This window comes from Mustela putorius, unplaced genomic scaffold (genome assembly GCF_011764305.1).
Source record: "Mustela putorius furo isolate JIRA1106 unplaced genomic scaffold, ASM1176430v1.1 tig00000695_pilon_pilon_pilon, whole genome shotgun sequence".
Taxonomy (NCBI): Eukaryota; Metazoa; Chordata; class Mammalia; order Carnivora; family Mustelidae; genus Mustela; species Mustela putorius.
The window spans coordinates 11,219,094-11,239,776 of NW_025421447.1; the positions used below are offsets into that span (position 1 = coordinate 11,219,094).

Sequence of the window (20,683 nt, forward strand, 5' to 3'; positions counted from 1 at the left end):
CAATTTGTATAAGTTCTCTGCATATCAGGAGTTGAACTTCCTTCTGTTTGTTGTGTTGCAGATCGTTTTTCCAGTCTGCTATTTGCCCCTTGGCTTTGTTTATATGCGTGTATTCCTTTGCACGGGAAACTATCCCAGGCATCTTCCACCTCAAGGTTAAAGTATCTGGTGTGGTCTGTGTTTTGAGTATTGGACATTCCAGAAAAGATGCGGTGGTATCTCGTTCTAAATTGCCCTTTGCAAATGACGTAAGATGATGAACATCTTTTCATATGCTTGTGTGCTGTCTGTATGTGTATATACATACACACACTTTGGTGATATGTCTGTTCAAGCCTTTTGCCCATTTTCAAATCGGGTTGTTATTTGGCATTGCGTCGTCTCATCTCCAAGTACTGGGGGAGTTTTTTCAGCTCTATTTCTGTAATTTTATTTCCAGCTTAATCCCACTGTGGTCAGGGAGCCAGCACTGTGTGATTTCAATTCTTTTAGATCTGTCAAAATGTGTTTTATGGCCCGTGATGTGATCTGTCTTAGTGGACATTCCTCGTGAGCTCGGGAAGAATGTGTATCCTGTTGTTGTTGGATGAAGGAGCCCATGGATGTCAGCTCTGTCTAGTTAATGGATGGCTGAGTTGAGCTCTGTCCATACTGCTGTTCTGCCTGCTGGATCTGTCCATTTCTGATCAGTTGCTGTTGAAGTCTCCAGCTATAATAGTAGATTCCTGTCTTTTTCTTTGTAGTCCTGTCACTTTTGCCTCATGTACTTTGATGCTCTGTTGTTCGGGGCACGCACATGAAGGATTGTTCCATCTTGTAGAATGACCCCTTTAGCATTAATGGTGTCCCTCTTTATCCCGATAACTTCTCTCACTCAGAATGCCTGTCTGGGGGACATATAGCCACTCCCCCTTTCTTTTGATTTGTGGTAATGGGGTATGTCTTTCTCCATCTTTTTACTTTTTATCTGTACATATCTTTATATTTAAAGTGGGTTTCTTATGACCCTCATATAGTTGGGCCTTGGTTTTTGATCCACTCTGACAACCTTTGTCTTTTCATTGGTTTATTTTCATTGTTTAAGTGATTATTGAATATAGTTAGATTCATATCTACCCTAATTGTTCCTGTTTTCTACTGGTTCCCCCTGTTCTTTAATACTATTTCTGCCTTCAGTTTTTCTGCCTTTGAGTTTTTACTTGAGCATTTTATATGGTTTTATTTTCACTCCTTTCTCAGTCTATCAATTATACTTTTGTTTAAAATGGTTTTTTAGTGGTTGCCTTAGAGTTTGCAATGTACATTCACAACGAATCCAGAACTGCCAGGGAATAGCTAGATGCTGTTTCGTTTATGGTGCGAGTATGTCTTAGTAACAAAATGTTCCTAGTTCCATCCACCAACTTGTGACTTGTAGGGAAGCAGACATAGCCACAGGTGTGTTTACATGAAGATATCCATGCATTCATGTGTATTTATCTGGATACATGGATACATTCACATAGATATGAATACAATGTTGCTACCATTCTGAAAAAAAGTATCAGTTCAGTTAAGAATAAAAGAAATAAAAGTTTTATTGTAGCTTCACTGCCGATTCTCTGATGTTCTTCCTTTCTTTGTGTAGGTCTGAGTTTCTGACTTATATATACTTTTTCATTCTCTCTTAAGAACTTTTTTTCCCTTAACATTTCTTATAAGATAGTCTACGGGCAACAAATTCTGTAAGTTTCTTCAAGTCCCTTTACAGGGTAATTCTGTAGGGAACAGAATTCTGGGTTGGTGGGATTTGTTTTTGTTTTTGTTTTTTCTTCTCAACGATTTTAAATATTTTACTCCATCTTCTTCTGACTTGCACAGTTTCTGAGGCAAGGATGGAAGTAAGTCTTACCTTTGGTCTTCTCCTCGCCAGTATATTTGAACTTATGGCTTCTTTGACTATTTCATTATTTTTGCTTTTCTGAAGTTTGAATATGATATGCCCAGGTGTCGTGTTTTTTTCCTTCTTTAGCCAAAAGCCCTAATACCCCAAGTCATGATTATCTTGCTAATATTTTTAAACTTTAACTATAAGGAAATACATCACCAGAATTCATTTTAAACTGCAGAATTTATCCCAAAGAAACAAGCAAGAGATGGATACACACCTGTATAAATAAAGGCTTTTCAAGTGTTGTCATAATGAGAAATTAGAAACACAATATCCAGCAATAGACACACCATCCTTTCGTGAATTAAATATCATGTGCCCACTAGAAAGAATAGTTGTCTGGGGGGTAATGAGCTACAAAATCCGCTGGTCCCATTTTTGTAAACCAAGCAATCATACAAAACACATGACTGATAAAAATAGATACAGAGTGACCAGCCATCATGGTTTTTAGAGCTAGTCTCTAGTGTGGTGGGATGCAGGTGAAGCTGGTGATTTACGCTGCCTCTTTCTGAGTGTGGATTGGCCATCAAATCAAAAACAAATGATTGTTGCAGCACATTAAACTCTGGTGATTATTGATTTTTTTTTCTTTATAAAGAAAATTCACCAATGATTTAGAAACATGGAAATTGGACTTAGTTTCCACTTTTATTTCTGACTTGGAGTGCAGCTTACTTGTCAGTAAGATCGTAATCTAATTATACCTTTCAAAAATCCTTTGGTGTTCCTGAGGGCACTCCCAGACGGTCTGTCTGCCTTTTCTAGGATCATCTTTTGGCAAAGCTCAAATGCTGAGTCACTGATGTCGTATTCAGTGTGACATTTAGTCCTTTAGGGGGTCCCTCCCTTTCCTCTGCCTGCTGAGCCATTTTGATCCTCTGGCTCTCTGTGTTTTCCCTGAGTTGACATATCTCCGTCATGACTGCTGCTGATGGATGTCCCCTGACCAAAGGTGCTGGGGTGGGGGTTGGCAGATGAACTCGATTCCTCTAGAACCTTTGCTAGATTCAGCAGCCCCACAGAGGCTTTTCTTTGCCAGGATGCTCTGGAGAGGGGGAGCTGAGACTTAGAACCCATTTAATTTCTCAGGAAAGTTATTGTTGCTAAGTCTGTGTTTCTCCTTCTGTTATATCAGCAGATGGTTATAAAGTCCTTACTAGTTTGTGAAATATGTTTCAGATGGTGGAGGATAGACAGTAGATAAGATCCTTGAACTCTCAGTAGCTACTCAACCAAAACTGGAAGTTGAGCACTTTACACCTAGAGAGTCCGATGAGAACTCTGAGTGACCTGTGCCTAGTGCCTAGACTGTTCCCAATGAATGTTAATTTATTTGCCCCCCCCCAACCCCTCCTTCATTCTTTGAAGCTGGACCAAGTGTAGCATTGACTAATCTGTGCTTGAAGCTCTCTAGAGAACAGATTTCCCTTTTAACTCTGTTCCTTGGGTGCAGAAACTTCCACATGGTCTGCCTGTCAAGGATACCGGAAGAAGAAACAGACAGCTGCTCACATCCCAGTGCTCTCACTGCGGATAGTGTAATTGGCAGCTGGACAGGCTGAGGGTGGTGGGATTGGTGCAGAATGCTTGAAGTTTCCACACTTCAGGCTGTTGGTGAAGCATGAGGTTGCTTGCTTGAATCCTTCAGCATCTGGATCAGCTTTCTTGGGCTGTTCTCCTATTTTCCTCAACGTACCCATCACAGAGTCTTCTCTCGACTAAGCATCGCTTGTAAAGATCTCTCCTACCTAAGGCTCCCAGACAGGAAGGACCTTGAGAGCTCACCTGAGTTGTACAGACAAGGTCACACACATTGCATGCTAAAAATCGTGGTTAGTGACCAAGTCTGCACCCTTCTCAGAATGTACTTCTATCATACATCCCTATGGGTGTTTCTATGGAACTGAAACCCTTCTCCTCAGAGGAAGGCACATCCCAGATTCAGGTGCCACATAAAGTCATTGCCCCCGGTCCCACAGAGAGCCGGGTGGCGAAGGACAGTTAACACCATGAGATTTGCCTGGGGATTGACTCAATCCTGGTTTTTCCAAATTTCGAATCAGCTGCCCTCCTTTGAACCCGCACATCTGTCTTCGCCAACTTCCCCCAAATTGGTGCATTTCTGCCTCTTTCCCATATGCTTGTGATCGACCAGTCAGTTTTGGGGGGTGAAGAGAGCAAACCAGGAGAAGAGAGGGCGGGCCATTTTCAGGAGTGGTGACACTGGCTACGGAGATGCATGGAAGTAATTTGCACATCACTCCCCCGCACCAGCTTTCCTGACTCTGGATGTGGTTCATGTGTTACAATCCCTGGGGAGACGCCTGGCAGAGGTGCTCCTTCCACACTTACTCACTCTTTGGAGTAAGGGCTGGGAAACGCAGGAATGCCCATGAGAAAAGTCTTTGCCATGGCAGGAATCGTTAAAAATAAGGTTAAACAGCAGCAAAGGCTCTTCCTTCTAGATGTCTAGACTCACGTGTTAGCCGGTCAAGTGTTCTCTGTTTACCTTGGTTGTGCATTTTACCTTCCACAGGACCAGCTCTCGGCAGACATGTACAGTTTTGTGGCCAAAGAAATCGACTATGCAAACTACTTTCAAACGGTAAGGGTCTAGAACGGTAAGAGAAGGTCAGGTTCGCTCACAAGAGTCAGAGCGTGGACAGGAAGGAACGTGCCATGAAACCTAAAGGCCCTTGGAGCACGTCGTGGGAAAGAATATGGGATTTAACTCTTCTGTCTGTGATTAAGTCCCGTCTTCTATTTCTCCTTGTATGGATTTCTCTAAAAATCTAAGAATAAAACTGAACCCATCCATGAAGATGATAGCAGCCCCCGTGGTCTGTGGCCGTGGTTCTCAATTAGAGGTGATTTTGTCCACTACTCCAGTGGCTGCCTGGCCATGTCTGCAGGCATCTGTGGCCATCACCCCCAGCTGGGGGTGGGGAGGAGGTGCATCTGGGGAGGAGAGGTCAAGAGCGAGGCCAAGCATCCTCCAGTGCGTGGGACAGTCCCTCACAGCAAGGAATGACCTAGACCCAAATGTCACTCGGGCCAAGGTTACAAAAGCTGGGTCTGTCATAAACAAGCTCATAATTGTTTCTCATTTCGATTTTGGCCCAAGACAATGACAAGTAGGTAAACGATGATTAATGTGGCCTGTTCGCCTGTCTCTCATCGATGAAAGCAGATTTAGACCCGAGAGAAACAGGATCTGAGTCATCCGTACTCGAATGATCTGGTCCAAATAATTAAGACCCTGGCTCTCTACCAGGGTAAGTGCAAGGCAAGTCGAAAACAAAATAAAACAAAACCAGCGACAATTAACAAAAATTTTTTTTGAGAGAAAAAATATAAATTAAAAATCCAGTTAAGTTCATGTGCTTTTGAAGCTGGAGGCAAAAATTCAAACTTTAAATGATTGGAGAAGTGATGGGATGATAAGGAAGGTGAGGAAGAGAAATCCTGAAAGTTTTTCAATTGTAAGCACCCTGGGCCAGTAGCAGTCCCCGAACGCTGTGACCAGTGAGTGGTACAGACTTTCAGATGCGTTTCCTTCGATCCCCCAAAAAGAACCGATAAGCATTCCTTCCAGCCTGGAAAGTTTATTTTAAAATAATAGCACTTTCTCAAGTATATTCCATGGGGCATATTTACAGAGATAATATTTTAGAATTTCTGGAACTTAATGACATTTTTGACATTCCAAAACTTTCTTGGACTGCCTCCTTGCCATTCATGTACCGTTCTTTTTTTCAATGTTCTGATTTTTTTTTTTTTTAAATCTAATTCTTAACTAGTGTTTAGTTTTTACTTGGAGACAATAGTATCTGCTCTCCATGCCAACCATTTTTTTTTTATAATTTTTAATTTTTTTTATTAACTTATAATCTATTATTAGCCCCAGGGATACAGGTCTGTGAATCGCCAGGTTTTCACACTTCACAGCACTCACCATAGCACATACCCTCCCCAATGTCTATAACCCCACCACCCTCCCCCTACCCCCTCCCCTGGCAACCCTCAGTTTTTGTGAGATTAAGAGTCTATTTTGGTTTGTCTCCCTCCCGATCCCATCTTGTTTCATTTATTCCTTTCCTACCCCCAAACCCCGCATGCCTCTCAATTTCCTCATGTCAGGAAGATCATATGTTAATTGTCTTTCTCTCATTGACTTATTATGCTAAGCTTAATACCCTCTAGTTCCATCCATGTCATCCCAAACGTGCCAACCATTTCAATGGAGAGATTCGCTCCGCTTTCCTTCAGGTGCACCAAGTTGCAGGGTGAGGGGTGTCTCAGAACAGAAATGGCAGGACTCTTGCTTACCCGGGTCCATCTGTTCTTGTTAACATTTCAGCAGCTGTGTCATTAGCAGAATGGTCAGAATAGGTAAATTTGAAAGAATTTGGGTTTTAGGGCTGCATCACGGAGCCGGAGCCGTTGTACATGAGCCCAGGGTCCTTGAGGATTTTGGACCAAGCCCCACGGTTTCCAATCAGTCATAGATTGAACTCACTTTGCAGAAACCAAGATATATACAGCCTAGCATTCAGCTCTGTCATCTAGGCAAATGAATTAAAAAAAAAAAAAAAAAGATTTATTTAGAGAGCAAGCGAGTGGAGTGTGCATGCTCCGGGGTGGGGGGCAGGGAGGAGAGAAGAGAGACTGCCAAGCAGAGTCCTCGCGGAACCCAACATGGGGCTCAATCCCAGGGCCCTGAGATCATAGTCTGAGCTGAGACCAAGAGTCAGATGCTTCACCGACAGACTGATTTCTAACTGTGTCCCCATTTATATACTCCTGTTGCCCTCCTCTTGGTTGCCTTTGCTTTGAGGATGGGGTGTGAGGCAAGGTGGGGTCCTGGTGGAGGCAAGCTGTCTGTGTAAGACACCAGGGCCCTGGGGTGGTCCCCCTTGTCCTGGTGTAAGACACACGGGCCCTGGGGTGACTCTCCTGCCTCCCAAATGTCTCCTTGAGGGTATGGACTCCTTTGCCTGCTCTGAGGAGGAGGCAAGCTCGAGCCCTCATTTGGGGTGGCCTGAGAGAGAGCAGGGTGAGGTGAGGAAGAGGGAACACCTTCACGCAGAGCCCCCCCCACAGTGGGGTACAACAGCTGTGCTCCCCACGCTCCTGCAATGGGTAATGCTCCCCCTTGTGTCTCCTCAGCTCATCGAAGTGCAGGCTGAGTACCACAGGAAGTCCCTGGCGCTTTTGCAGGCCGTGTTGCCTCAGATAAAAGCACAACAGGGTAAGTGCAGACCTTCCCTGGAGCGGGGAGGTGGGTGAGGCCAATTGCCTGCCGGGATGAGTACCCCCGGGTCTCCTCCAGCCCCACCAACGAGCCTCCAGAACTTTCCACACTGGTTCTTTGAGCCAGCACACCCACATACACACTGCCCACCCCCCCAGGGGTAAGTTGGGGGGTGTATGTGGAGGTGTGTGGTTGCGTATCCGTATGAAGCCCAGCAGGTCCCCGCGTTGCTCACTCCCCAGCTGTCTGCCCCACCCAGGCTCTTCCCTCCTCCCCAGACCACAAGAATGGAGACTGAACTGGGCCTCTGTGTCTTTGGGAGTCAGGCACAAGTGCCCATCACTAACTGATGGGCCCCTCTCTCGCTTCCCCGCTCAGAGGCCTGGGTGGAGAAGCCCTCTTTCGGGAAGCCTCTGGAGGAGCACCTCACCATCAGCGGCCGGGAGATTGCCTTCCCCATCGAGGCCTGCGTGACGATGCTTCTTGAGTGTGGGATGCAGGAGGAGGTAGGACTGGGGACCGCTGCACCCAGCCCCGAGCAGGTGCCCTGCTCCGGGCCATAGAGCCTGTGGGACTCTCCTTCCCTCCCTGGCCCCCACCAACCCAGACCTGTCGCGATACGGGACAGCTCCCCATCCTGCAGCACACACATTGGTCCCGCTCTGTTACTCGAGCTTTCACTTGTCGGGGGGAGGAGGATTGTGCGAAGCTGATACCACTGGCCCCTGAGAAACTTCTGGCCCCGCTCCAGCCATCCTGTCTTCATATTTAACAGGTTGAGGCCAGACCGCTGCTCCTCCCTCCCTCTCCCCTCCTGTTCTCTTCTTTTTCTGCCCCATCCTCTGCCTTTTCCTTCTTTGCTTGATTAATTCCATTTTAAAAATAGACCTTTTAACCTTTCTGATCGTGACTCTTCGAGAGGATCCTGAAAACAGGATTGATATTGACAGGGACAAGCCCTTCTTAAGAGCCACATGTAAAGAAGTCTATGGCAAATGGGCGACTCTTGTTTTATTGGCGTGTAAACCATTTCCTGGGAGATGGAGCTTGCGCTTGGTTTCTTCTCTAGGCGCTTTTGAAATCTTTGGTCCATCTTCCTTTGATCTGATTGATATTCACTTAGGGTGGGCCATGCATTTGCTGCTGAGCAAAGTATACACGTGGCTTATGAACTTGCTGGGGGGGGGGGGACACGTGTCTAGCCTCTATCTAACACAACTGATTAATTCAGATTTAGTCTTTACGTGGGCCCTGGGTCACGTGTGACAAACCGAGCTCTGCACCAGAGAAGGAAACCAGTGATCGTCCAAATGCATGTCGGCCGCCGCCTCTGTGCCAGGCGTGTCCACATGCGGGCTCTTCCCAAGGGATGGGATAAATGTGGGGTTTTGGGACCACGTTTTAAGCGCCGGGCATTCTCGTGTCTGTTACTGGTTACTAGGTGTGGAGATCGTTACAGTCCCTGAGCCAGAGCCTTATGGAGGGAGGTGAATTGGGCCTCCCCTCACCCCATCGCTTTTTAAAATTGTGGAAAAACTGCAACACATAAAGATGAAATAATGAGCCTCATCACCTAGATTATGGACCGCCCTGCTTCCCCTCTGCCTCCATTCCTGTCCCCCAATGCCTGCCTTGGATAACTAGAAGCCAGTCCCAGACACTGTGTCATTTCATCTGTAATACTTGAGTATGTTTCTCTAAAAGATAGGGAATAGATTGTAATTATATATAATATCGAACATAAAAGCACTGTGTACAAAACGGAAACATAATATGTTCGTGTCTTCAAATATCATCAACGGGCTCTTTCTCCCTCTCCCTACACACCCCTTCTTTTTGCTTTTCCCTACTTTGTACCAGCTTTTCTCCTTGTAGTAACAGAAATGCTCAGGTTGTCCCTAGCCTGGGGAAAAAAATAGCTTTTTTTCCAATCCAACTACAACCTCATACTCCTTCCCCAGCTCTTCGGTTTTGTTCCTGCCTTGACTCCCCAGTTCCCCTCTCTCTCCTGCCAGCAGTTTGGGATTGCCAGCACCATCAACCCATCCCTGCCCTCAGGGAGCTTTTGGGTCCTTCCCCCTCCTCTGGGCTCCACTCCCATGTGTGCCACCATTTTTTCAATATGCACCCACAGATTTTCCTCGGACACCCCCAAACTGCACTCACTAGCTGTTTTAAGAAGCTCCTCCTCCTCCTCTTGGATTTTATCTGTCACTCAGTGAAATGGCCTTCTCAGTGACATGGTCAAAAGTCTACAGGCTGTTTGACAGCCCTACTCACTTCTCTTGGGCAGTATCTGTCACCAGGTGCCATTGCATTTGGTTTCCTCCACGACAGTGGCGTGGTTCTATGAGAATCCATCCCACCGCTTTGGTACCTGCTGTCGCTTGCTCTCGGGCACAGCAGCCTTGGTCATGCACTCGTCCAAACATATTTATGGAGCTTCCTCCCATATAGGGACGGAGAGAGCTCTGGACATCTACTCAGAATGGAGCTAACCATCTTAACAGGCCAAACACTCTGTATTCCAGACCAGGAACATATTCTTTGGAAGAAACTCAGAGATCCACATGGTGGCCACAAAAGGTCGAACGTGCAAGGACTGTTCTGCAGAATGCCAGGAGCTGAGAAGGCGAAACCAATCAGTAGCTCTTGGGTCATGCCTAATTCACCTGTGGCTTGAGGGTTCCCTTCTGACTCTGACCTGCGTTTGTGTGGTCAGTGTACCCGTCTTCTCTCTCTCTTCAGAGCTCACTTGTGTGCAAGGGACAGTGGTTCGCTTGGAAGCCATGATAAGGATTCAGAAGTAATTTTAAGAATGAAACACGGAAAAAAAAAAAAAAAAAAGAATGAAACCTGGCAGGGCACCTGGGTGGCTCAATCATTAAGCATCCGCCCTCAGTTCAGGTCATGGTCCCAGGGTCTGGCATCGGGCTCCCTGCTCCACGGGAAGGCTGCTTCTTCCTCTGCCGCTCCTCCTGCTTGTGTTCCTTCTCTTGCTGTGTCTGTCAAATAAATAAATAAAATATTTTTTAAAAGAAAGAATGAAACACGGAGGGGCTGATGGAAGCATTGCTCCCTAACAAACCACCCCTAGTTTGCCGGTCCCCTGAGGACATAGACTTGGTCTCTAGAAGTAGAGGCCTGCATCTCCCAGGATACACACACGCTCTCGCCCTGTAGAGCTTTTCCCATCCAGCTTCCTACACCCCCGTGTCTGACCAGGTGTTGGCCGACTTCCCCAACATCTCTCCGGATCACACCAGAAGTGGCAGTGCCCGAGGTTCATTCATCCCGCAGATGCTTAGTGAACCAGAACAAGGCGCCACCCCGCCCCAGGCACTGGGGACACCGCAGTGGGTGAAGCCCGGTTCTCGCTCAAAAGTTGCTTCCGTGTAGAAGAGGGGACGTTTAGAGAGCGGGCAGCTGCCGTGCTGGGAGGCGGTGATGGGGAAACGGATCAAGGTCATCTGGGAGGGAGGGAGCGGGGAGGCCGCGTGCGAGTTGGTCTTGCTCGTGGGCCTTCGCGCGGCAGGGCTGTGCGCTGACCCTCTGTGCTGTTGCAGGGGCTCTTCCGTGTGGCGCCGTCTGCCTCCAAGCTGAAGAAGCTGAAAGCTGCCCTAGACTGCTGTGTGGTGGACGTGCAGGAGTACTCAGCAGACCCCCACGCGATCGCAGGTGGGCGCCTCCGCCGCTTTGTGAGGGGCCCCCAGTGCTGGAGACGCTCAAGAGGAAGGGAGCGTGATCCCGTGACCCTAGAGGCAGCGGCTTCCCAGCATGCATCAGATACATCCGGGGAGGGCATGTGGTCATATGACTCTCAAGCCAGCGCATGCGTCCGATGTATCTGGCAGAAAGGGGCGTGGTCACATAACGCTAGGGCCAGCACCTTCTCAGCAGGTGTCACATACATCCGGGGAGGGCGTGTGGTCACATGATCCTCAAGCCAGTGTACGTGTCGGATGTATCTGGGGGAGGGCATGCAGTCACATGACCCTGGAACCAGCAGCTTCCTAATATGTGTGTGCAGAAGGGCGCATGGTCATGTGATCCTCGAGCCAGCGGCTTCCCAGCATGCATCAGATGTATCCAGGGAAGGGCGCGTGGTCTCATGACCCTGGAGCCAGCCAGCCAGCGCACCTCTCAGATGTATCCGGGGAAGGGTGCATGGTCACGTGATCCTAGAGCCCCCGGCTTCCCAGCTTGCATCAGATGTAATGGGGGGAGGGGAGCAGGGAGAGTATGTGGCCATGTGACCTTCAAGCCAGCCACTTCCCAGTGAGCATCAGATGTATCCAGGGAAGGGCATGGGGTCTCTTGACCTTCGAGCCAGTGCATATGTCAGATGTATCCAGGGAAGCGTGCATAGTCATGTGATCCTCGAGCCAGCAGCTTCCCAGCATGCATTCCACATATCGGGGAAGGGCACGTAGTCATGTGACCCTCATGCCACAGCTTCCTAACGTGTCAGATGCATTCGCAGAAGGGCACATTGTCATGTGACCCTTGAGCCAGTGGTTTTCCGGCATGCGTCCCGTGTATACTGGGAAGGGCGTGCAGTCATGTGACCCTCGAGCCAGCCGCTTCCTGGCTTGGATCAGATGTATCCAGGGAAGGGTGTGTGCTCACGTGACCCTCACGCCAGCGGCTTCCCCGCATGTATCCGCTGTGTCCACCTGAGGCTCAGTTTTACGCCTGGTTGCTGGGGCCCGGTGAGGAGAGATCTTCCCAGTGTGCGGAGAGACAGTGAGGTGATGGTGGGAAATAGGGAGAAACCAACGTGATTGGCAGTGCAGGCCCCACTGCTGTGCCAGAACCTCCGAGTCGTACACGTGGGAAACCACCGTTCGCGGTGTGGGGATCAGAGGAGCCCGTCCCCAGACGGACCACCCCCACGGGTGACGCCGGCTGGTAGGACCCATCTTTGCCAGCGTCAAGTGGCTCAGAGCCATTATTGTGTCCGTGTCCAGGAGCTTTGAAATCTTACCTCCGAGAGTTGCCGGAACCTCTGATGACCTTTGAACTCTATGACGAGTGGATTCAGGCTTCCAAGTGAGTACGCCGCGTCTTGAAGTGTGTGGTTGGGTAGGGTTATTTGCAAGGATTTGTTGAAATGACCTCTGATCTTAGGGCTCCGCTTCTTGGCATATATGGTGGAGAAGTGCTCGTGCTCGTACCCAGAGAAGCGAGTACAAGGACACCGATGCCGATGTCATTTGGAATAGGAAAAGCCTGGATGTTGTTAAAGCTGTATTGGTTGGGGACCAGGGGCATGAGTAAATAAATCACGGCGTATTTACACTGTGGCATACTCTGGAACGCTGGAAAACCCTGGTGGAGCTATTCCTGCTAACACAAAAAGATGGGGAGACTTACTTTTTAGTTAAATAAAACAAGTTAACAAGGACACATATAATATCCTGTTTTGCTTTTTTTAAAACACAACACACTCAAAACCCTGTAATTGCAGGAGTGCCTCTATATATGCATGAGTGCATAGAAGGTTCTGAAAGGGCTCACACAAGCAGATCATCATGATTCCTTCTGAAGAGAAGCACAGAACAAGGGGAGGGTCACAGGGTCTTGACTCTTACTTGTACTCGTTAAAAAGATGTTAATCATGGCCCATTAATGGCTAATATAAAAACTTGACATCTGGTCCGCAGGGTGCCCGAGATGGGACATGATTTCTAGAGCTCTCTCGTAGCAGGTTTTGTCTCAAGGCACAGCCAGCTTAGGCCCTCAGTAGGAATGCTCGAGTACATATGTGCGTCTGTAGGTTTCTGCAGCTGACCTCCGAGAGAAGGCTCTGTGTGTGGCGTTAGAGAAAGGAAGCTAGCTCCCATCGTGTGGTGGGGCACTGTTTTTTTGTGGGTTCTTTTGTGTGTTTTTTTCCCAAGGTGGAGTAGAGGCTACGCATCGGAAAAGCCTGGCCATTTACCTGGCATGCTTGCATCTCCTGGTGGAGCGTGGGTGTGAGCTCCGTGATGATATTGACCATGAGCGATGCCTCTGTCCAGTGTTTATTAGGGACTTGTCACTGCTCTGATCTCATTAGGTGCTTTCAACTCATTTAATTGTTACAGGAACGAACCCTTTGAAGGCAGGTTATGCTGTGCTCCCTAGCTTACAGGTGAGGAAGACAGGTCCTAGAGCAGGTATGTCACCAGGTTACCTGCCATCTAATAAATGACAGAATGAGGAGTCGAGTCCAGGGGATCTGGCCTGGAACCCACGTGCCTACCTATGGCACTTCGCGTCTCTCTAGAGCCCCTCAGTGGTCCTAGCGATGAAGAGAAATGAGAGCGTAACTGCTGATGGAAACCATCCCTTTTATTTCTGGACTGTATACTCGATCTTGATGCTAGAGGAGCCAGAGAAGGGAGAACAGCCGGGGCATCGGGATCTAGCCAAGTCCTGGCAGCATCTGCCCTTTCCCCTCAGGTGCTGATTTTAAAGCTTGAGATCAACCAGACCCTCTGCTGAGCCCTTCATACAGAGTCCCCTTTGTACTGCTCGTGCTGACTCTGGGTGGGAGGTCGTCCTGTGAGCCCATTTTACAGATGAGGAGAGCGAGGTTATGGAGAGAGTCGGTAGTTGGCACATGATCATGGGCAGGATGGAGCTGGGTCTTTAATGGCTTCCCTGTACCAAACCCTCCTTGTCCAGCCTTTGGTCAAATTGAAGCCACTTCACAAATACGATCTGTTAACCTCTCCGTTTCTAAGTGGCTCATTTGATTTGCACTTCACAGTCCTAGGAAAAGTGTGTTTTGGAGGATGGTTACCCCTTCTCAAAGCTGAACTGAGGGAAAAGAGAGATTTTTCTCCCCTTGGCCAGGATCTGTGGATGGACCTGTGGGTACACAGTAATGACGTGTGTGGGTGCTGGTCACCACCCTGCCTTGGGCCCCAGGTTAAGGGCTCACAGCTGAGCGCTCACCCTGCCAGTGTTTTTCTGGAGAAGATTCTTTGAGCAGAAAGACCTTCCTAACCATGTATGCCTTGTAGATTTTCACGAAAAGCGTATAAAAAATGTAGTCCTATAAGTAATCTCTTTTAATTCCTAGTGGCCTTATTAAAAAATAGATCAAAGTAAAAACCCTTGGAGCAGACCTTTTGCAGAGGGGACAGTCTTTGGTTCATGGAAATCATCCATCTCTGAGTTAGATCTTGAAGGTCAGATTTTCTTATGTGTATATCGAGATCATGTAATGTACTGATTCAAAGGTATTTTTTGAGCACCTGTGATGTGTCAGATGCCAAGGAACTTTAAATACCATTTATTGAATAGACAACAGGCTGCCCCCTGGTGTGAAAGTGGGTTGAGCTCTCTTGACTGGTATGTCGTATCCTGGTTTCTGTGCTGGAATCTTCCTCCTGACAACTCCACAGCCCTGAATTCACCTGAGACCTGTGGCACGTACCACGGCAGTTTGCAGGGCAAGACAGGGGCCACAGAAAGGGAAATAGGTGTCACTCAGCACTTGGCTGATAATGGCTCACTGGTATGGTCATTTGCAATGTTGGCTTCTCATTCTTTGGCTGGTTAGTACAATTGCCAGTGAGATCTCATCAATCCCTGCTCAACCAGCGGCTTTCCTCTTTATTCTCCAGTATTCAGGAGCAAGACAAGAGGCTTCAGGCTCTGTGGAATGCTTGTGAAAAGTTGCCCAAGGCCAATCACAACAACATCCGGTAAGTGGACGGATCCTAGAGACCCGGGGTCAGGGTTATTTAAGCCGCACACACACAGTTTCCTGGCAAAAGGTCGTGGTAACTGGCATGCGCGGCATTTTAGGGGGCACCGATCTTGGTTAACACACATGGTCTCCTTTGAGCCTCAGACGACCCTGCGAGGTTGTTAATTACTATATTGACAAGGACAGAATGGAAAGCGCTATGTGACTCTGGAAAACCGTTGGCTAATTCAGTTGAGTTCTCAGATGTGTAAGAAGCAAAGATAAATGCAAGGTATTTTTAAGATATTGTGGGTTTATCTTTTTAAGGTTTTTTTAATTTATTCATTTGAGGATGAGCACATGAGTCGGGGGGGAGGCTCAAAGGGAGGGGAGAAGGAGACCTCCCCCTGAGCAGGGAGCCTGATGTGAGGCTCGATCCCAGGACCCCGGCAGGCAGACGCCCAACCAACGGAGCCAGTCCGGCTCCCCGATATTGTGGGTTTATTGTAAAGATAAGTGTTCAGGCACAGCTGGGAGAAGCTGAGCAAGGCTGGAGCTGCTTGGCGGAAGTGTCCTTGAGCTCATCTACAGGGAGAAGGAGCCAGAAGAGTACCTTCTCGTGCTCCACCGTTCACCGCCTCTGGCCCACACATCTCTCTCTCTCTCTCTCTCTCACTTTTCTTCCTCCGCCCACCCCTGGATTTTACTTCCCGCTCCTCTACAGATCTTTTCTGCACCTTCACACTCTCTGCTTCCTCCTCCTTCAGCTTGCCGGCACCACTCCTAGCCCTGCCGCCCCCCTGCCGCCCCCCTCCATGCTTCCCTACACGCAGACTCCCAGCTTCAGCCCCTGTTGCCATCTGCCCGAGTATTTCTGCTTCCCCGTTCAAAATTCTAGCAGCCGACGGTATGGTGGGCCCTTGAGAAATTAAACATAGAATTACCATCCGATCCGGCCACGCCACTTCTGGGTATATATAGACCCAGGAGATGGGAAAGCAGGGACTTGATACTTGTACGCTCCTGTGTGTGACAGAATCACTCGTAATAGCCGAGAGGTGAAAACAGCCCAAACGGCCATCACTGGGCGAGTAAACAAAATATATATATGACGCAATACTCAAGGACATGGTGCTAAATGAAAGAAGCCAGACCCAGAAGGACAGATACTGTATGATTCCACGTCCGTGTGGAACCTGGAGTTGGCACATTCACAGAGACAGAAGGGGTGAGGGAGCAGGGGCTGGGGGAGGGGAGCACGGGTTGGGAGGAGAGTGTTTGATTTGTATAGAGAGTCTGTTCTAGAAGCTGAAAAGGATCTGGAGATGGATGGCATGACGGTTCCGTACAGTGTGAAAGTCCTTCGTGCTACTGACTGTAATGCCGCCATCCACTTAAGAGTGATTAAAGTAGTAATCTTTATGTATGTTTTGCAATTTAAAAAAATTCCCAAGAGCGATTTACCGTACGGCTTCCTCAGGAGTTCCTTGAGCTGTAATTCACATAACATCGTGTCCTTTTAAAGTGCGCGATGTAGCCGTCGTATGTGTGTAGGGTTGCATGACTGTCATCACTGACTTTAGATCACGTTCCTCACCACACAAAGGAACGCTGTTCCCGTTAGCAGTCACTCCCCCATCCCAGCCCCTGGCAGACACGAATCCACCTTTTCCATCTCTGCAAATTTGTCCCTGCTGAACATTTCACCCGGGTGGACTCCTACAACATGTGGTCTTTTATGTCTGGCTTATTTCACTTAGGATGATGTCCTCAAGTTTCATCCATGCGGGAGCATGTGTCAATATCTTGTTTCTTTCCGTGGGTGAATAGTATTCCATTGTATGGCTGGACCATGTTTTATTTATCCTTTCCTCCTTTGTGGGCATTTTTGGATGGTCTGCACTTTCTGCCTGGCTTGCATAACACTGCTGTGATAAACATTTGTGTGCAAGTTTGTGTGGGGGCAAATTCCTCTTGGGTAGGTCTCTGGGAGTGCATTGTTGGCTCATGTGCTGAATCTATGTTTAGCTTTTTTTTCCATTAGCTCTCAAAGCCCCACGGAGGTTAATCCCGGGAGGACACCACCCCTAGCTTATAGAGCTTCCTGCTGATGACACCTGGACACTTCATTCCTCATGTCTGCACCCAGGGAGGGTAGCAGGTGACTGAGGTTTGAAAAGAAGGAGGGGCTTCGGTCTCTAGACACTGAGTCAGAAGGAAAGATGGGGAATTTCTCTGGCCAGGGTTCACTGATACAGATGTTGACATGTAGCAGAATGAGATCAGAGTATGTTTTTCAAGCATTCTCATGGCTTGGCACGTTACTCGTCTTCGTTGTAATGCGGGATGTATGCGTCTCTTCGTCCGCAAGATAGGCTGCAGTGAGAGAAATTTTTGCCCTCTGCTGGTGAAACGTCGCTGGGGTTGAGCCCAAGTCAAACCTGGTGCTTCTGTCTTCCTTTCAGATACTTGATCAAATTTTTATCCAAACTATCAGAATATCAAGATGTGAACAAGATGACTCCCAGTAACATGGCAATTGTGTTAGGACCCAACCTCTTGTGGCCGCAAGCGGAAGGGTGAGTGCACAGGGAGGAACTTGCATGGGGTAGCATATGGGCAGGACAGCCAGGGCCCCAGATAAACAGTAGGCCTCTTTTATTTGTCAAGTCCTATTTCTCTCTTGGCCTGCTCATGTTTTAGGTGCAAGAGAAGACCCAGAATTCTACAGATCTTTCTCATTGATAGTCAGAGCTGCAGGCCTGCAGCGAGGGTCTTCTCTGAGCTAATCTAAGTCCGCAGTGGGCCAGGCAAGTTCCTCCCGGGCCTTCCTGATGGTCCATGAAGAGCAGACATCCCAGAATCTGGATGCCAGGGACGGAGGGCCGTCCCGAAAGGGAGAACAGTTGGAAAGCGGATGAGTCTGGCAGTTGTGAGAATCACTCCTCACAATGAAAGCTGCCTAATACTTGGTGATTTGGGTGATTCCATGTATATTACTCATTTACATATCTCCTTAAAGAGGCCTTCTCTGGCTACCCCATTCTGTAGAAGAGAGAGAGAGGTTCAGAAAGTTGAAGTGTCCCTCTGAAGGAAAAGCATACTCTTAGCCCTAGGTCGGAAGGCTTAAGGTCAGGGGCCGTTCCTGGGCTGTGAGGCCAGGCGTGCCTCTCTGCTACCTCTGCTGGTAACTTGGTCCTGCCCTCTCTCTGCTCTGTGCTCGCAGGAACATCACAGAGATGATGACGACGGTTTCACTGCAGATTGTTGGGATCATCGAGCCCATCATCCAGCATGCAGACTGGTTCTTCCCTGGGGGTATGTGGTGGCATTGAGATCCAGGGGTGGGAGAGTCGGGGAAAGAATAAGAGTATTACTGGGAGTTCAGAACTTTGCAATCAAAGGCGTTTATAATTAATCTTCCTGCACATCTGCATGAGTCATGGTAGCTTCTTACCGTCTAATACCTGACTGAGCGACATTCTGGCCACAGGATGGACACTGCTTGCACTAACCATGTTTGTGGATTTTACTGGTCTAAGATCCACACCGTGGTGTCTTCAAATCTACAGATCGTGAAATGCTGGAGCAGAAAGGAAAGAGAGCTCGCCTGCTCTCAGAGACACCACATAAACCTGAGATGGGTGTGGTGGGAGGATGAAATGTTAACCGTTCTGAGCCCTGTCCATCAGAGGCAATCAGTCAGAGCTGATCTAACAGGGAGGAAGATGCATCTTCTTTCCTTGGTTCAGGTGTTTTGACCATGAACGCTCTTCACTTTTAATGTCCTAAGAGTTCTGTTGTTGACACAGCTGGGTGAGGGTGGGAGATCAGGATAAAGAAGTAAAGGAAGTAGGAGTGTAAGGCGTAATTCTGAGAGTTTGCACGTGAGCAGACTCATTTGCCATTGCAGGTGCATAGGTTGTGGCCAGGAGGGAAAGGGATACTTCCGAGTGTCACTTGACAGCCAACAGTCATAGTGACCTTGGTGAAATCTCTAGTTTCCAGTCCTTTTTAACGTTTTCTTTTTGGTTTTCCAGAAAGGTAATGTCATCACCTATAAATAATATTGCCTCTTACTTAATTTTCTTGTCTTACTCCATTGGCCAGCACTTCTCCAATAGTGTTAAATAACAGTGGTGGGAGTGGGTCTTGCCCTTTTTCCTGATTTGATTAAGACTGCTCTGCCTTTTTCAGAAAGTACCCACCTGTTCCTCTTTACCTAAATTTTTTTTAATCATAAAAAGAAATTGTTTTATTTAATATTAATGCTATTAATGTGATAGGTGAGCACTGGTGTTCACCTGCTAATATGATGAATTATATTAGGATGAATTCGTATTAACAGGTGACCTAATCTTGAACCACAGGACACCATTTTCTACAGGTAAAGTGGAGAGGACAGGCCACGCGTGGTCATCTCTCTCCTGGCCAGGAAGGGTGTGACCAATAAATCGCATACACCCATTCTCTCTTCCCTGCAGAGATAGAGTTCAACATCACGGGGAATTACGGGAGTCCCGTACACGTGAACCACAACGCCAACTACAGCTCAATGCCCTCCCCAGACATGGATCCCGCGGACCGGCGCCAGCCCGAGCAGGCCCGCCGGCCCCTCAGCGTCGCCACGGATAATATGATGCTGGAGTTTTACAAAAAGGATGGGTATGAACCAGTGTCCCTTTGTCAGCGTTGGGGGGGCAGAGGGGGGAGAGGTGGGGGGTTATCTCCAGCCCGGATTGCCGGGATTAGGCTGCACTCTCTGCAGTGGTATAGGCGATTTGTAGCAAATAAGCTGTCGCCTCCTCCTCTGTGTTTGCTCTGGACTGTTGTGACTGAGTCCCTTAGCTTGCTTCCCTGGCTCTAGGGGCAGAGGTAAGTGCAGACTTCTGAGCTGATGGCTGTGATCCGTACTGATTACTTTTCATCACAAGGAAAAAAAAAAAGTTGACCAACAAAGGGAATTTAAAGAAATAGGTGAATACTTTTTTTTCACTCAAAATGTATGAACATGTGTCAGTTGTCAAATCCCACATGGTTTTCACCGATGATGGCCCTGCTCCTTCCCGTTCTTGAGCAACGCTCGGGCGTAAGCCTATCCTCGAACCGTAGCTGAATGTTTTATCTTCAGAACTTGTCAGGTTCAGTCTCCCTGAAACAGAGAGCAGACCTAACCTTGAAGCAAGAATGTAAAATTCCTGTTAAGTGTTTAAGACTTCTGCTCATCTCCTATGACTGATACCTGCAGGCCCTATGATGTAGGCGCCACGAGACTCGTAAAGGCATTCAACCTAATTTGCGTGGGAACGACCCTCTCGACACTCCTGTTCACATCCGCTTACAGGACGTGTAACTGTGTACTGTGAGTCCTGAAACAAACAAAACGGGCATCAACAGATTTTGTAACGAGCACAGCGGATTGGTGGGGAGCACCTGCCAGGGCAGCCAAAGTGTGTGCATCGAGAGTGCCCCATAAGCTCAGTGCGTCAGCCGCTGCGTCTTGCAGAAGGAAGCAGCATTGCACTGTTTGCTCCAGCAGGTCCATGGTGTAAAGAATTAAAAATCGCTGCTGGGATACAGAATTCAGCGGCTGCTCTTTCAAAATGGACCAGGACCAGAAAGCCCTGAATGGGAATAACAGAGATTCGGAGAGCTGCCTTCTGCCTCCCTGACCCGTCTCAAGGCAGCCAGAAAGATTGGCTTGCTTATAAGGTGTATGGCCTGAAGAGCCTCAGAGGGGAGGTTGAAAACCAAGAATTGTAGGGGTGCATCTTAACTGTTCACCTTCTTGATTTCTGAGTGGAGGTTGGCATCG

The 20,683-nt window shown here is 48.1% G+C and overlaps 1 protein-coding gene across 4 annotated transcripts in view; it reads left to right on the forward strand.

Annotated features, from left to right (window-relative positions):
• The window catches only part of ARHGAP44 (Rho GTPase activating protein 44), a 165,815-nt gene that overhangs the window by 122,115 nt on the left and 23,017 nt on the right, over positions 1-20,683 (forward strand). For all 4 annotated transcript variants that reach the window (XM_045083405.1, XM_045083406.1, XM_045083408.1 and 1 more), the window contains exons 8-16: positions 4,470-4,538; positions 7,103-7,184; positions 7,566-7,693; positions 10,754-10,865; positions 12,158-12,239; positions 14,804-14,884; positions 17,334-17,447; positions 18,095-18,186; positions 19,353-19,533. In XM_045083405.1, coding sequence (XP_044939340.1) covers positions 4,470-4,538; positions 7,103-7,184; positions 7,566-7,693; positions 10,754-10,865; positions 12,158-12,239; positions 14,804-14,884; positions 17,334-17,447; positions 18,095-18,186; positions 19,353-19,533 — 941 coding nt within the window. The remainder of the gene's footprint in view (positions 1-4,469; positions 4,539-7,102; positions 7,185-7,565; positions 7,694-10,753; positions 10,866-12,157; positions 12,240-14,803; positions 14,885-17,333; positions 17,448-18,094; positions 18,187-19,352; positions 19,534-20,683) is intronic.